A 16,238-nucleotide genomic window follows, 5' to 3' on the forward strand; every position below is an offset into this window, starting at 1 on the left:
GTAAAATTTCAAGTGCTATGAATTCAATCTTCAAGAAGCATATCCCAACATGCTACTTATATTTCTTAAAACTCCCCAGCATCAACATCAAGTTCTTTTTGATTGTGAGCTAAAATTTATTAAGGCTGCTTTCCTGCCAAGTGTATTAGATTGGGTATGGTTACTGACAATAAATTTCTAGTTTTTATCTTGTCTCTGAAGTACCTACAATAATAATAACCTTTACCCATTCCCCTTCAAAAATGTTCTTTTATCCTTGTATGTAAATTTATGGTTTTTTAATAGTTCTTTTTGAATTCAAGGTACCATACTAGAGATTACCTTATCTTAGTTATGTATCATATATATGTATATATATATATATATATATATATATATATAGTATGACCTGATAAGGATTCTAATCTGAAGAGGAAGCAAATAATTTTTGCTATATTAAATCTATATCTGGCTTATAAAATAAATGTTTATGCAGAATTACACCTTCCCAGAAACACACTTTCTCACATACCCACAAACAGTACCACTTCTATGTTTAAAACACAAAGAAGCAGAAAAATCCCTAAGTTTTTCTATAGAAAGCAGCAATACTATGTTTCTACTGTACAAGTCTTTTGAAGATGGTAACATTTTTTTTTAAACTGGTGGCTTTCAGACTAAGAATAAAGGAATTTTCTGTTTTGAAAGGCTTGTTTAAAATACTTAATGTTTAATTTAATTTTTATTGAGAATTTTATATAACATTGCACTGTCTGAAATTTAATATTTCAATAAAGAAATTATATTTAAAAATATCTTTTTTTATGTTGATCAGTATTTTCTACTCTATAGAAATTTTAATAGATTATTATTATTATTATTACTATTAATAAGCCATTCTTTTCTTACAGAATTATAAACATAATATAAAAAAGATTTGGTTACTTTAAAAATGATGGAGTATAATAAAATTTGGGTGTAGACTGGCAGACTTCTTTTGAATATATAGTGTAGATTAACCATATTCCTAAGGCTAAGTCTTCTACTCCCAAGAGATACATATATATATATACACACATGCACAAATGCATATTATGTGTGCAAAAAATATGGTAAATGGAAAGAACTATTTGGAGAATTACCTGAGAATGACGGGAACATGAAAAAAAATTACCCAAACTTTTTTCTCCCAGCAAAAATAGTTAACTTAAAAATTTTACCATACTATAACATTTTCTTCTTGATATTAAAAAATATTTTGATTTCATCTTCTAGAGTAAAAACTAGATAAGATAAAACCCAACAAGTTGTGGGCCTCTTATTCCTTTCTGATCAAGTGATAGTTTAAAATTAAGAAACCAACTAGCTGAAAGGAAAGTGAGAAAAACACTTGCTTAAAATTACTTCTGAAATGCTTTTGCATTGATGGAGATAAATAGAAAGTTCATTAGAAATTTTACAATTATACTACAGACCTGCAATATACATAATTTGTCAAATATATTTGATAAAATATTTTAGGAAAAAAGACATTTCATATTCAACAGCAGAAACGTTCAGCAAAGCCATGCTCACAATCCTGCAGCATTTCATAAAGCATGGATGATTTGTGGCTTCTCAAACAAAAATAAATAAGGGAAATAACAAAAATAAAAAAAACAAAAAATATCAATGTTATGAATAATCTGGGGAAACAACCAAAACTGTCACTGAGGGAGTTTTGCAGATGATAAAGCAGTATCATTCACTATCCAAGACCTTACTTGCTGGTACAGTTGGGGTCTTAGCGCCGAGTTCTCAATCATAGTGTGAACCATGGTGATTAAAGGTTCATTCTCTTTCATCTATTTCAAATCAGGAGGAGCATACAGCAAACATCAGTTTACAGCATGGCTAGATTTGAAAGACGACACTGTAAATATAGCCTCTACTTGAATGTCTTCCTAACAGTGCAGTAAGTCACACCCAAGTGTTAAAAGATTAAGTAACAAATGACATGAAATTTCTTATAACATAATCTTTTTCTAAGAATTGTACTACTTTCTAATGGAAACCTGACAACTAATTACAGTTCATAAAAACATATAACAGATATTGAATTATCATAAATGAAAATACCTATGAACTTAAAAGAAAATTTTAATAAATTTTAAATTACTCAATATAGAGCTATTAAAATAATATTCAAATATGTATAGTGGAAGACAAAAAGGTTTTAGTTTTTAGTTCACTACATACATAAAGGTTCTTCTAAAGACATTATTTTCTAGAATAATCCATTATTTTATTGTTCTATTTTGATCCAATAGATTATACAATGTGTATTTTATAAGAAAACATGTAATTCAAGAATAAATATACATGCATATATATGCTGCTAAGAAGATTTAATTTAAAAATTAAAATCTGTAACATGAATTAAATCTTAAGGTATAAGTCTTTAAAAAACATGCTATATTTTTATAAGCTTTATGTTTAGCATAGTTGCCAGTTTGTTGAACAGAGTATGAACCATCAATTAGTATCATTTTAAAAACTGATGAAGTTTCCTTCAATGGAATTACAACCTAGGAATTTTGAAAGTACATTAGAAAACCAAGTCAATTTAAATCTTAATTCTGCTGCAAAATTTAGGTCAAGCAAGTTTTAAATGCATTAGTAAAATATCTTGTATTTGAGCTTACTTCTAGGATATAAAGCTTTATTAATGTGAATACCAGGATCAAGACTTTATATTTAAAAAATAATTTAAAAAATCAAATAGGCTTCATTTAAAGTTATATATTTATATGAATTTAACTTTATCATTATCTTCCTGTATGATTGTGCCTTCTGTAAAAAAAATAAGCTATTACTTAGTATGCCCCAAATGTGGCTTGGAAGTAAGTGAATTTTTTTGGGGGGGGATGTAGAGGGGGAAGGCTTTTCCTAGTGGTTTCTATAGGAAGGAAGAGTTTCTAGTAAAATGAAATGAAGACTGGATGCTCTATTTCTGTTGTATGAGGACTAATGAAAGTAGTTCAAGATTCATTTCTAGGGTGAACAAAAGAGAATAAAGATTTTGAAAACAGCAACTCTTCAAAGACCATTTACTAATCTTCAAGTGGAAGAAGGAACCATATCTATAAAGTCTTAGCTCTTTAAAAAACGAATTAAGAATTTTCCTGGCAAAACTTGAGGGGCAAGGACTTTTCTATATACAAAAATTCAGGGCAAGCTTAGATGGCTCAGTAGATAGAGAACAGCCCTGGAATCAGGAAGACCTGAGTTTAAATCTGATCTCAGACATTTAATAATTGCCTAGCTATGTGACCTTGGACGTAAGTCACTCTTAACCCAATTGCCTTAAATAAATTTAAAAAAATGAAGAACAAAAATTCAAGTTTCCCTTTTCTACCTTCTAGCCTACAAAGGAATGCTAATTATGCCAGGAGTTGTGACAATCATATAGCTGACTTAAAAATCAACAATCTCAATATTGATATCCATTTGCTCTGATGTAGCAATGCCACTACTAGGTCTGACTCAAAAGAATTCAAAGAAAAGGGAAAATGATTTATTTGTACAAAAATATTCACAACAGCTCTTTTAGTGGCGGCAATGAACTAGAAATTAAAGGGGATTTAAGAATAAACTGTGGTATAAGAAATGATGAGCAGTACAGTTTTAGAAAACCTGGGAAGAATTATATAAATTGATGCAAAGTTGAGTGAACAGAACCAGAAGGATATGATAAACAGACAATTTTCTAAGGATGATCAACTGTGAAAGACTTAGCTATTCTGAGAATCCAAAAGATTTTTTAAAAATTTATTTAAGGCAATGGAGTTAAGTGACTTGCCCAGGGTCACACAACTAGGCAAGACTTAGCTACTCTGATCAAGACAATGGTCTAAGACAATTCCAAAGGATCCAAGATAAAAAAATGCTATCCATGGGGGAAGCTAGGTGGCACAGTAGATAGAGCACCAATCTTGGAGTCAGGAGGAACTGAGTTCAAATCCGACTTCAGACACTTAATAATTACCTAGCTGTATGACCTTGGGCAAGTCATTCAACCCCACCACCTCAAATAAACAAATAAATAAATAAAGCTATCCATTTCCAGAGAGAACCGATGAACTCTGAATGCAGACTGAAGCATAGTTTTTAAAACCTTTATTTTTCCCGTTTTTACTGTTTTCTTTCATAACATGGCTAATATAGAAATATACAAGAAGGAGAATAGGACTGGTGGGAGGGAGAGAAATTTGAATTCAAAAATTTTAAAAATGAATGTAAAAAACTTACTTTACATGTAATTGAGAAATGTTTAATGAAATTAAATTATATTGATATCAAATTTGATAATTTGATTCTTATACTACAAACCCTTGTCTTAAATAGAATATCATTACTCTTAAGTTTTCCTTAGAAAATAAAAAAAATTATACTGCTAATTTCCTTTAAAAAATCCTATTTCCCAATCTTTACAACTAATGTTTCTGACAAAGGACTAATTTCTAAAATATACAGAGAACTGGGTCAAATTTAAAAAAAAAAAGCCATTCCTCAATTGACAAATGGTCAAAGGATATGCAAAGGCAATTTACAGATGAGGAGCTCAAAGCAATCCATAGTCATATGAAATTTGCTCTAAATCATTACTTATTAGAGAAATGCAAATTCAAACTTCTCTGAGGTGCCACCTCACACCTCTCAGACTGGTCAATATGACCAGAAAGGATAATAATTATTATTGGAAGGGTTGTGGGAAATCTGGGACACTATTATATTGTTGGTGGAACTGTGAACTCATATAACCTTTCTGCAGAGCAATTTGGACCTACACCCAAAGAGCAACAAAAATGTGCATACCCTTTGATCCAGAAATACCACCACTGGGTCTATAGCCTGAAGAGATGATGAAAAAGGGTAAAAACATCACTTGTACAAAAATATTCATAGCAGCCCTGTTTGTGGTGGCAAAGAATTGGAAATCAAGTAAATGTCCTTCAACTGGGGAATGGCTTAGCAAACTGTGGTATATGTATGTCATGAAATACTATTGTTCTATTAGAAACCAGGAGGGATGGGAATTTAGGAAAGCCTGGAGGAATCTGCAGGAACTGATGCTGAGTGAGATGAGCAGAACCACAAAAACACTGTACACCCTAACAGCAACATGGCTCATTCCATCAGTGTAATAATCAGGGACAATCTGGGGCTGTCTTCAATGGAGAATACCATCTTATCCAGAGAAAGAACTGTGGAGTTTGAACAAAGACCAAGGACTATTACCTTTAATTTAGAAAAAACAAACAAACAAACAAACCTGATACCTTATTGTCTAATCTTGCTATCTCTTATACTTTATGTTTCTTCCTTAAGGATATGATTTCTCTTTAATCACATTCAATTTGGATCAATGTATACCATGAAAACAATGTAAAGACTGGCAAACTGCCTTCTGTGGGTGGGGTGGGGTGGGGGGAGGGAAGTAAGATTGGGGAAAAATTGTAAAACTCAAAATAAAATCTTTATAATTCAAAAAAAATCCTATTTCCAATAAAATATATATATATATATATATATATATATATATATATATATATATATATATATATATTTAGATTTTTTCAAGGCAATGGGGTTAAGTGGCTTGCCCAAGGCTCCAATAAAATATTAATGAATTTAGCTAAAACAAACTGAAGGGTCAAAGAAATCAGGCTAGGTAATATCTTTCTCAGGCTGATGAAGGGATAATGGAAGAATATTTAAAAGGAGAAATGAAAGGAAAAAGATATTACTATAAGTGGGTCTTAAAAATAGACCTGAGAACTAGAGGAGGAAGAAACTCCTTGTCCTTCTAAGAATATAGCAGAACCACAAAATCTAACTAATTGAGTGATCATCTAATTGTTGTTTCTCCTTCATTTTCAAAAAGGACTAAGGACATCACAGGTGACAACTTGACTTCTGTGTAAATTAGATTTAAGTGAGGTAAAATTGCACTGTTTTCATCCTGCTCTCTCTTCCAGAGTCATTGAAATTCATCCTTCAAAATAACAAACACTTTTTTCATTCATACAATTAATTCACTCAAATAGATGGTCTGAAAATGTTGCCATGGCAGGGCAAAGGTCAGGAAGATTGTGATGGCCCTAGGAAGCAAAGGATGACCATAGTGTCTTTGATGTCTGTCCAAGTCCTAGGGTTCCACAATACCTGCTTCTTAAGATGCTGTTGGAAGGAACTATTCTCATTTGCTCATTCTGCCTGGGATGACCATAGTGTCTTTGATGTCTGTCCAAGTCCTGGGGTTCCACAATACTTGCTTCTTAAGATGCTGTTGGAAGGAACTATTCTCATTTGCTCATTCTGCCTGGGGATATCTTCATGTGATGGGGTAGACCTTCCCCTACCTCTCACCAAAGGGTTGAGGCCAGGTATTTACCCTCAGCCCCAGCTGGTTTAGGGCAGCTATCCAGGACATCACAGGGAAACCTCCTAACCTCTCAAAGCGATGACAACTACTTCCTTCTGATGAATCATGGGGGCATAAATGACACTTTCCCAGGACAGCTGGTTGGCACAGTGGATAGAGCCCTGGCCCTGGAGTCAGAGGACATGAGCTCAGACCTAGTCTCACATACTCAGACACACAGCTGTGTGACCCTGGGCAAGTCACTTAACCCTGATTGCTTCTGCAAAAGAAAAAGACACTTTCAGAAAGAATCTAAAAAAAGTACTACTAATGATTATGATGTCTTGGAAAGAAACTGAAGACCTAAAGGTATGGATTTGCTTTAAAAAGACAAAGTATGAAAAAAAAAAAAGAAAAAATTAATTTGGGAGGTGACCAGCTAGTTAAGAAGATTGTTATCTAGGAACAGATTTGGATTTCTCAATCAATTTATAATTGAAATATTTTTGTTGGTTTTTCCCCCCCACAAGGCAATGAGAGTTAAGTGCTAAGGTCTGAGGCCATGTTTGAACTCAGGTCCTCTTGACTCCAGGGCCAGTGCTCTATTCACTGTACCACCTAGCTGCCCCTTATAATTCAAATATTACTGGCCAGAGAAGAAATATATCAACAAAAAGTTGTTAAAGACATATTTAAGAGATAGTTTTATAAATCAAATCAAAAGAACTTTAAACCAAAAAGAATGGGAGAGGAAATAGATTGAAGGGGTATTATGGAGACTTTTTCAGGAGAAGATAAAGGGGGAACAAAAAGGCTTTAAAAAAAATCATTGCAATATACTACAAAACATCTGATCAGAACTTCAATGACCTAGGTCTCTTTCTGCCAAAAGCAAAGCAACTGGTTACTGCTTAATTTGCCTTAAGATCACATCATCTTTCAAAATAATAATACTTTTTCATTTAAACATTCATTCATTCAAATGGAAACTCTAAAAATGGAGCCAGGTAAAATGGCATTTACCTAGACATGCTGCATTAAGCCTGTTAGCAGGAAAGGAACAGATTCAGGTATACACTACATGAGAAGGGAGGTCAGGGACTGAGTGCCTTTTGGGAGAACCCTTGTCTCTAGGAATGGAAGAAAACTGAAGGTGTGTGAGAGAGAAGAAGGTTGAAGAAGAAGGAAAGAGAACTGAGATTCCGAGGAGCATAGAAAAAGGAGCAAACACATAAGGATTGGGAATGAAGAGCAAAATTTGGGTGCCAGGTATGATATTGGTGCCATTATTAAAAATAGATAATTAAGGGGTAGACTTAAAGATAATATTCATATATATATATATATTTAAATTGTTATGCCAATTATATGCTTCCAGGCAAAAATGGAGCTCCGCTTTGAGATCTGGGCCAGCTGTAAGGTTTAATACAAAGAATGGGATTCATGCAAAACAAAGACAGAAATCTTCTTTATATATAAAACACAGTAATGGTAAAATTTTAGGGGGTAGCAAAGAACTGGGGAAAAAAAAGCAGTGTGTATCAATTGAGAGACAGTTAGAAACTATGTGGTCCATAAAACCACACATATGAATAATTCAGAGAAGCAGTTAAACACTTAAGTGCATTGATACAAAGTAAGCAGAATATGGGGGGGGGGAACCCCACAAGGAATGTAAATGGGAAAGAGAGACTGCTAATTCAATGACCAATTTTGGACCCAGAGAGGAAATGAGGAAAATTTAATTCCTTTTTTCATGGGAGAAATGGAAAATGAGTAAGGCAGAATGTTTCATATACTGTCAGAAACAATGAGTTGTTAAGATTTGTCAAAAAAAATTATTTTCTATTAAAATCTTTGTTAGAAGGGAAGTCTCACTGATGAGAGGAGGGAAATTTTCAGAAATTATTGTGATCTACTAAAAGGTATAAATAAAACAAGTGAAGGAATGATAAAGCAATTTAATCAGAGGAAATGGGTTTAGATCCCAGATTTGTTTGTATAATCTTGAGCAAATTACCTTTTCTCTCCTGGTCTCATTTTTCTTGGAGATCATGGAGAGCTATAAGACCTGCAAACTTCTGTTTTCCAGAGGATGTTTGTGTGTGTGTGTGTGTGTGTGTGTGTGTGTGTATGTGTGTGTGTGTGTGTGTGTGTGTGTGTGTGTGTGTGTGTGTGTGTGTGTGTGTATGTATGTGTGTTTGATAGCTATATATGTAAAGATGATAACTAAAGCCAGGGAAGTAAAGGAGATTGCTAAGGAAGAGATTGTTATCATCTGCAACTAAGTTGAAGGGAAGTTTTTCTAATGGAGAATGCTTATGCAACTACCCTCAGTACTGTTCAATATTTTTAAGAATGAGTTGGATGATTGCATAAATATCATAAATGTGCAGGTGACAAAGCTGAAAGAGTTATCATTTTCAGTGACAGATCAAGGATCCAAAATTATTTTTGCAGCCTATGATCTGATTTAAAACTCAATGTAATTTATAAATATAAAATTCTACAATTATTGCCATAAAAATGTCAACTTCACAAGATATAAGCATGACCAGACAGCAGTTCATATAAAAAAATCAGGGGAAGATGTCTTAGCATTGCAGAATAATATTCCTATTCAATGATTCATATTCAATTATCAGTTAATATGATAGCCAATGCTTGTAGTATAAACTTGGGCTATGGTAAGTGAGGCAGAAGCCTAGAATGAGGGAGGTGAAAACTTTAAATCTTTTCTTGGTGCAGAATATTAAGTACAATTTTTTATTTCCCTTTAGGTCATTTTCCTTAGCTCATACTCTTACCAATACATTTTTAGAATGCTGACACTATAGTTAAATTTCAAAAGCATCAGCCCCCAAACTGAGAATTTTTAGTAATCAATATCAAAAATACTATTTTCTAGATCATTCTCATGGGCAAATAACAGCTTTTACTAAAATAAAATTTCATAGTAAAAAAACTATTCAAAATTAGGATTTTTTTGATCACCACAAATAAGATATATTTTTTTATATTTATAATATAAATTAAAGTTATTTTATTCAGCATGGAACAATGTTATACATTGATTCTCTCCAGTAATACTTTTTCAAAACTTTATTGCTTTTGAAAAAATAATCTTGAAACTTAAAAATGTTAAGAAATAAGATTAATGCAACCATAGGCTCATATTCCTTGAAAATTTAATGCTACAACAAATTTTATGTTTGAAAATGTATGAAAACAATATACTCTAATATCTTTAATATTTAAATGTACTTAATAATGAATTTGAACACTATCAATAAACTATATAGGAGACCCTTTCGCCCCTCCAATTATTTTATTTATTTTTCCAACTACATGCATATAGGAGATCCTTCTTGTGACAATCCCTATTTCCTTTGCTTTGATTATGTAAGAGATGATAAAAAACAACTTGCTAAGTTGAAGAATGGGAGATGGGGTCTTTCGTGGTAGCTAAACAATGATGATTCTACAAATCTCATTGTAAAATAGAATTAATTGGGGATGGGGAAATAACAGCACTCTCCCAAAAATATTCCATATATATATCCCACATACTAGAGGTTCCTTTTATTAAGCTCAATTTTTTTTCTTTTTCTTTCTTTTTTCTTTTTTTTTAGGTTTTTACAAGGCAAATGGGGTTAAGTGGCTTGCCCAAGGCCACACGGCTAGGTAATTATTAAGTGTCTGAGACTGGATTTGAACCCAGGTATTCCTGACTTCAGGGCCAGTGCTTTATCCACTGCGCCCCCTAGCCGCTCCCTATTAAGCTCAATTTAGAGGAAATTATATTTTAGGATATTACCTTTTTTAAAAGTAATATTTTAAAATTCTATTAGTGGAACAGGCCTTGGGAACTTAATCTTTCCTAAAATGCCACTTAAAATCCTTGGTCTCCTCTATTTTTTTTTATTTCAATAAGAAGTTGAGATTCATGGCTTTGAGTACTATTTTAAATCCTAAAATGTTTCTAAAAATATACCCTACATTTAAAATTTGCTAAGTACTCATAAAAAAGAAAATTCCAGAAATCCCACCTGATGATCCAAGTATAGGGTGTTCTTTTGAAGATGATGTGAAAGAATCTCATTCTAGTAGATGCCAGTCAAGCAGAAAAAAGGACAGGGACAGAAGGTCAGGACAGGAGTCATAAAAAGTTCAATTTTTGAAAACAGGAAAATGACTAGTTTACTTTTTAAATGAAACCACAGACATCATCATTTACATACACATTTCCAAGTATATTGTATAATGTGCAAGATGTGACATGCAATTTATAATGATTAAAATCACAAATTATTAAATAAACAGAAATTGAACAAGAAAAGTGTTAAATATGTCTGATTAATAATGTTAGCTTTAAGTTTTAAGTTTCAACTGACAAGTGTAAATTCTTTTCTGAAATGCATTACTTCTTAAAACATACACAATAGTGAATAATGTCCATGACTTTTCTTAAATCAAAGGAAAAGGCTATGAACCCTTTGAGAATTTAGCCACATAATAATTTATTTTTGATAAAAAAAATAATTTATACCCTGAAGTGGAAAGATGAAATAGAAGGTACTATTTAAGAATTTTTTTTTACTCAAAATTTTCCTTTCTAATCACTTGTAGTACTTCTCCTTTGAAAAATTAGATTTGGATATAAAATAGTACATCTATCAAGTCTATTATTGAATGTTATTTTTGAAAGTCTGATTTGTATCCTAATTGCATTTTGTTTTGGTATAACAATAAATCAACTGGGCTCAGAGCTCAAAAGGTTAATAGCAGGATATGATATGTTTAACGCAATGAACGTATTATGTTTTGCAACAATGGTAATGTAGAAACTGTGATTAATAAGTGGTTCAAAATTAGTGATGAGGATAGGTGACACACATAAATTACTTCATAGCTGACCTTTGGACAGTGGGCCTCAAGTTTGAGTTGCATGAGCTGTGCTAATGTATTTTCCCGGATACTACTCAGTTCAGCTTGCTGCCTTCTCAGCTTTATTAGCAGCAGTGTGAGCTCCTCTGGCTGAAGGAGTGTAATTTAAGAATCCAAATAGTGGAAAACATTAATTATTGTTTTAAATGACAGTTATTTATACCAAGATTTCTTGGCAAGTTTCCTTTGGTGGCCAACAAGCTGAAACAGCAATCATAGCACCTAGATAATAGAAGTCTTACTTAAATGCATATATATCTAAAGAAATAATAAATAGAAATAGCATTATTTTTGAAATTAAAAAATATCATCAGAAACTATATCCATAAAACCAATGAAGAGAATATTTTGAACAATACATAGACTATGTACAAAGGTTAAGAAAATACAGGCATATAATGAAAACTACAGACTTACAGTAAGGATGGCACTGAGCTGAATATAGAAATCTTAGTTCACTCTATTAAAGATTCCCTGTAAGACAGCGTCTAGTTCAGTGGAAGGAACACTAAATTAAAGCCCTTGGTTTGGAACTGTCTGTGTGACTTTGGTAAAATCATTTAGAAGTCACGGGCCTTTGTACAAAAATATTCATAGCAGCTCTGTGCTGGCAAAGAATTGGAAATTAATGTAAATGTCCTTCAATTGGAGAATGGCTTAAAAAATTTGGTATTTGTATGTGACGGAACACTATTCTATTAGAAGCCAGGAGGGATGGGAATTCAGGGAAGCCTGGAAAGATTTGCATGGACTGACACTGAGTGAAATGAGCAGAACCAGAGGAATATTGCATACCCTAACAGCAACATGGGGGTGATGACCAACTTTGATGGACTTGCTCATTCCATTGGTGCAACAATCAGGTATAATACTTTATTTTTCTTCCTTAAGGATATGATCAATCTCTCTCTCTCATCACATTCAACTTAGATCAATATATACTATGGAAACAATGTAAAGACTAACAGAATGCCTTCTTGGGGGAAGAGGAAAGCAAGATTAAGGGAAAAGTCAAAATAAAATAAAATAAAATATAAATATAAAAAAAATAAGTTGGGGGCAGCTAGGTGGCGCAGTGGATAGAACACCAGCCCTAGAGGCAGGAGTACCTGAGTTCAAATTCGGCCTCAGACACTCTTCATAATTACCTAGCCATGTGGCCTTGGGCAAGCCATTTAACCCCATTGCCTTGCAAAAAAAAAATAAGTCATGGGCTTTACAACTTCTTTATTTGTAAAACTGAGAGAGCTAGACTAAATAAACATATCTTTGAGGTCCCATTAAGTTCTAAGACTGATCCTATGAAGAAACATAATACCAAAATGTTTCTGATAATCGAAAAGTTCTTAAGTGACAAAAAAAATACTTTATAGAAAGGAAGACAAATGACAAGATAAAATTGAGATTTAACATTTTAAGGGAAAGATTTTGATTTGATTAAAAACAACTTAGATCTACAAATTATTTCCTAGTTATATTTTTTAATATCCTTGATGAATTCTTTCACTATGTTTTCCAAAATTAACATTCCAATGATCTTTAAAGTGAAGACTGCCCTTCACTGACTGAAACTGTCAGTGCATGTATGTATGTCATCATGTACACACGCAGAAAACATAGGATCTCCTTGTCTTTATGTAAAAGAATAAGTATACTTCTCTTCATATATATGGAGATGCAATATTTTACCAGGAGTTCCCATGGGACTATTCTCAAGAAGGTTTTAAAGACTTGGCAATTGTGTGTAGGATAATGATTGTCACTTAGTGATTCTCTTTCTTTTTCTTTTTTTTTTAGATTTTTCAAGGCAATGGGGTTAAGTGGCTTGCCCAAGGCCACATGGCTAGGTAATTATTAAGTGTCTGAGGTTCACATTTGAACCCAGGTACTCCTGACTCCAAGGCCAGTGCTCTATTCACTGTGCCACCTAGCCGCCCCTCACTTAGTGATTCTCAAGCTATACTGTGGGTTAATAAAAAACTAGGGAAGAACCAAGAAAGAACATTTTCTCTTACCATAGGGTACTTTTGTATTTTGAAAAAACAAACTGAAAAATTTCATAGAATATACTTGGTTTTCAGCAGCAGCAGAGAATTTTCCATTTTAGGGTCCTATTTTCATTTCTGAGATCAAGCATGATCTTTTTCATACACACACACACACACACACACACACACACACACACACGTATTTATATATGGAGCCCCCAAAGTCTTGGTGTAGTTTTAAGCTTTAATAATGTATCAAGGGAACAGTTTTGAGCTTTAGTTGCTTAAAAATATATATATACCCTTCTGAATCAATGTATTCCTTCAAATATTCATCCAATCTACAGAATTCCAAAAGAATGTCCCAAGAACCCTTGGAACCTTTTATATCTTAGGATAATCTACAGGTCATGAAGATCAAGCCAATGAGGAAATAAGTAAGGAAGAACATGAGATTCTTATATTCAATCAGAATTTAAGGAAAAGAAAAAAGGAAAGGGGTCAGTAAATAATTTTGGAATCAGAAGGGAAGAGAATTAGACATGTGAGGAACACTCTGTTCAGCTGAGAAGATGAAAAACAAACTTCAATGAAAAGTCTACCCTCATACAAAATTTAATTAAATAAGAACATTCAAGTCAATTCCAAAAGTGATTCTTATTAGAGAAACAATTGGTGCTAAATCATTTTATCTTAAATGCACACCAGAGGGAGCAAGAAGCATTAACTTCAATAAATGGATAAAGTAGGGGGGAAAAAGGGAAATACTTTATCAAGAGAAGGAAAAAAAATAACAGAATTGAAAAACAGAGGGTCCATCAAGAGCATTCAGAAAGGAAGACAATGAGGCTCAAGAAATAAGCTTACACAAAAAATAAATATTAGGAACAGCATTCAAAATTAGGTTATCAGAGTATTTACAGCAGGAAAGATGGCAAATCAAAGAGTAAAGAATTCTTCGAGCAACACTGGAAAGCTTTAGATAAAGGCAGGATAGTCTGACATGCTATTTTTAACACCATCATTTATAAGGGTCCTTTGATTACTCTTGAACATGACCTCCCTCTCCTCCCATCCTTCCTTACGAAGTTGATACATATAACCTTGCACTCATTACTGGACTAACCATGAATAGGGTTTTTATCAAGACAGTGAGGATGAGACTAGGTCTCAAGAGATTGGGTTTTAGTCCTGATTGTAATCACTATCTATAGTGTATATCTTTTTTTTTTTTTGCAAGGCAAATGGGGTTAAGTGGCTTGCCCAAGGCCACACAGCTAGGTAATTATTAGACCTGATTTGAACCCAGGTACTTCTGACTCCAGGGCCAGTGCTTTAGCCACTGCACCACCTAGCCACGCCCATGTAATCACTATCTAGACATGGAACTTCAAGCTTTGTAGGAAGGACTCAGTTGCCTTATCTTTTTTTTTTTAGGTTTTTGCAAGGCAAAAGGGGTTAAGTGGCTTGCCCAAGGCCACATAGCTAGGTAATTATTAACTGTCTGAGCCTGGATTTGAACCCAGGTACTCCTGACTCCAGGGCCGGTGCTTTATCCACTGCGCCACCTAGCTGTCCCCTGCCTTATCTTTAAACTGAGGAAATTAAACAAGATAATCTCAAGGTTCCTTCAAACTTAACTAAAAAAAAAAAGATGCTTCTATTAATTATGAGAGATAAAATGCTTTTTTACTTGGCATGTAAAACATTAAACAACTTAAAATTTAATTTGTTGAGTAAAGCATTAAAAAGTAGAGATAAAAAGCTAGTGGAAAAGGAATTTAAATGAAAAAATACATTCATTTTTGACTAAAATTGTTACTGACAACTAGCAAAAAATTCACATTTTCAAAGAAAGCAACATATTTTGAATATTAATGCTCCTAAAACACACATTTTCAGGGCAGCTAGGTGGTGCAGTGGATAGAGCACCGGCCCTGGAGTCAGGCGTACCTGAGTTCAAATCTGGCCTCAGACACTTAATAATTACCTAGCTGTGTGGCCTTGGGTAAACCACTTAACCTTGCAAAAACCTAAAAAAACCAAAAAACCAAAAACCCCCACACATTTTGGTTGTGAGTGGAGAAAATTAGGGATAATATGAAGATAAACATATGATACATATATCCGTTTTTAGAGACTTTAAAATTTTTCATGGCTCTTTACTTTTTTTTTTGGAGGCAGTCAGTTAAGTGACTTGCTTAGGGTCACATAGCTAATAAGTGTCTTTTGAAGCCAGATTTGAGCTCAGATATTCTCAACTCCAAGGCTGGTAGCTGGTACTTTTTACTTTCAAAATTAATTAATATGATTTTTGTCAGAAATTGGCCCAGCAGACAGTAAATAAGTCTATCTAAGTATCAGAGGTAGGATTTGAATTCAATAATAATAACAAAGCCCTCACCACAATCTTGGGAGGTAGATGCTATCCCCATTTAGAGAAGCTGAAGCAGATGGGGTTAACCAATGTGCTCAGGGTAAAAAGTGTCTGATGCCACCATCAGACTTGAAGTCAGGTCTCCCCGACTCTTGGTTCAGTGTTCTATCCACTGAGTCACTTAGTTGTCCATTTATTCTAAAGTCAATAATCTACCCACAATCCCAAAGTTACATGATATATAATATGTATTATATATAAAAGAAATAATTATATATATATATATATTTGTAAAAATTCCCCATTCCTAAATTAATGTATTGAGTTATGCTTAGATTTTGTACATTGTTTAAATCTTGCTCATTGACAATGCATAGCCTTTACGAAATAAACACAGGACACATTTTTCTAAAGTATTTCATTTCTGAGGAAAGCACAGTTTTATAGTGGACAGAGAGCAGCCCCCAGAGTCAGTAAAATTTGGGTTGAAATTCCATTTCTAACTCATTATCAGGTGTGTGGCTCCTGGGCAAGTCACTTA

At 33.3% G+C, this 16,238-nt stretch overlaps 1 protein-coding gene across 18 annotated transcripts in view; it reads right to left on the reverse strand.

Annotated features, from left to right (window-relative positions):
- PLEKHA5 (pleckstrin homology domain containing A5) overlaps positions 1 to 16,238 on the reverse strand; it is a 273,478-nt gene that overhangs the window by 119,688 nt on the left and 137,552 nt on the right. For 12 of the 18 annotated variants that reach the window (XM_074194323.1, XM_074194329.1, XM_074194333.1 and 9 more), the window contains 2 exons: positions 11,303 to 11,422; positions 10,435 to 10,488 (listed from right to left, as the gene is read on the reverse strand). The exons of 3 other annotated variants lie outside the window; for them this stretch is intronic. In XM_074194323.1, the coding sequence (XP_074050424.1) occupies positions 10,435 to 10,488; positions 11,303 to 11,422 (174 nt within the window). Of the gene's footprint in view, positions 1 to 1,750; positions 1,873 to 10,434; positions 11,423 to 16,238 lie in introns of those variants that run through there. 3 more of the 18 variants (XM_074194339.1, XR_012470161.1, XM_074194324.1) reach the window with 3 other exon arrangements.

The sequence above is a fragment of the Macrotis lagotis genome, chromosome 7 (genome assembly GCF_037893015.1).
Source record: "Macrotis lagotis isolate mMagLag1 chromosome 7, bilby.v1.9.chrom.fasta, whole genome shotgun sequence".
In the NCBI taxonomy this organism is placed as follows: domain Eukaryota; kingdom Metazoa; phylum Chordata; class Mammalia; order Peramelemorphia; family Peramelidae; genus Macrotis; species Macrotis lagotis.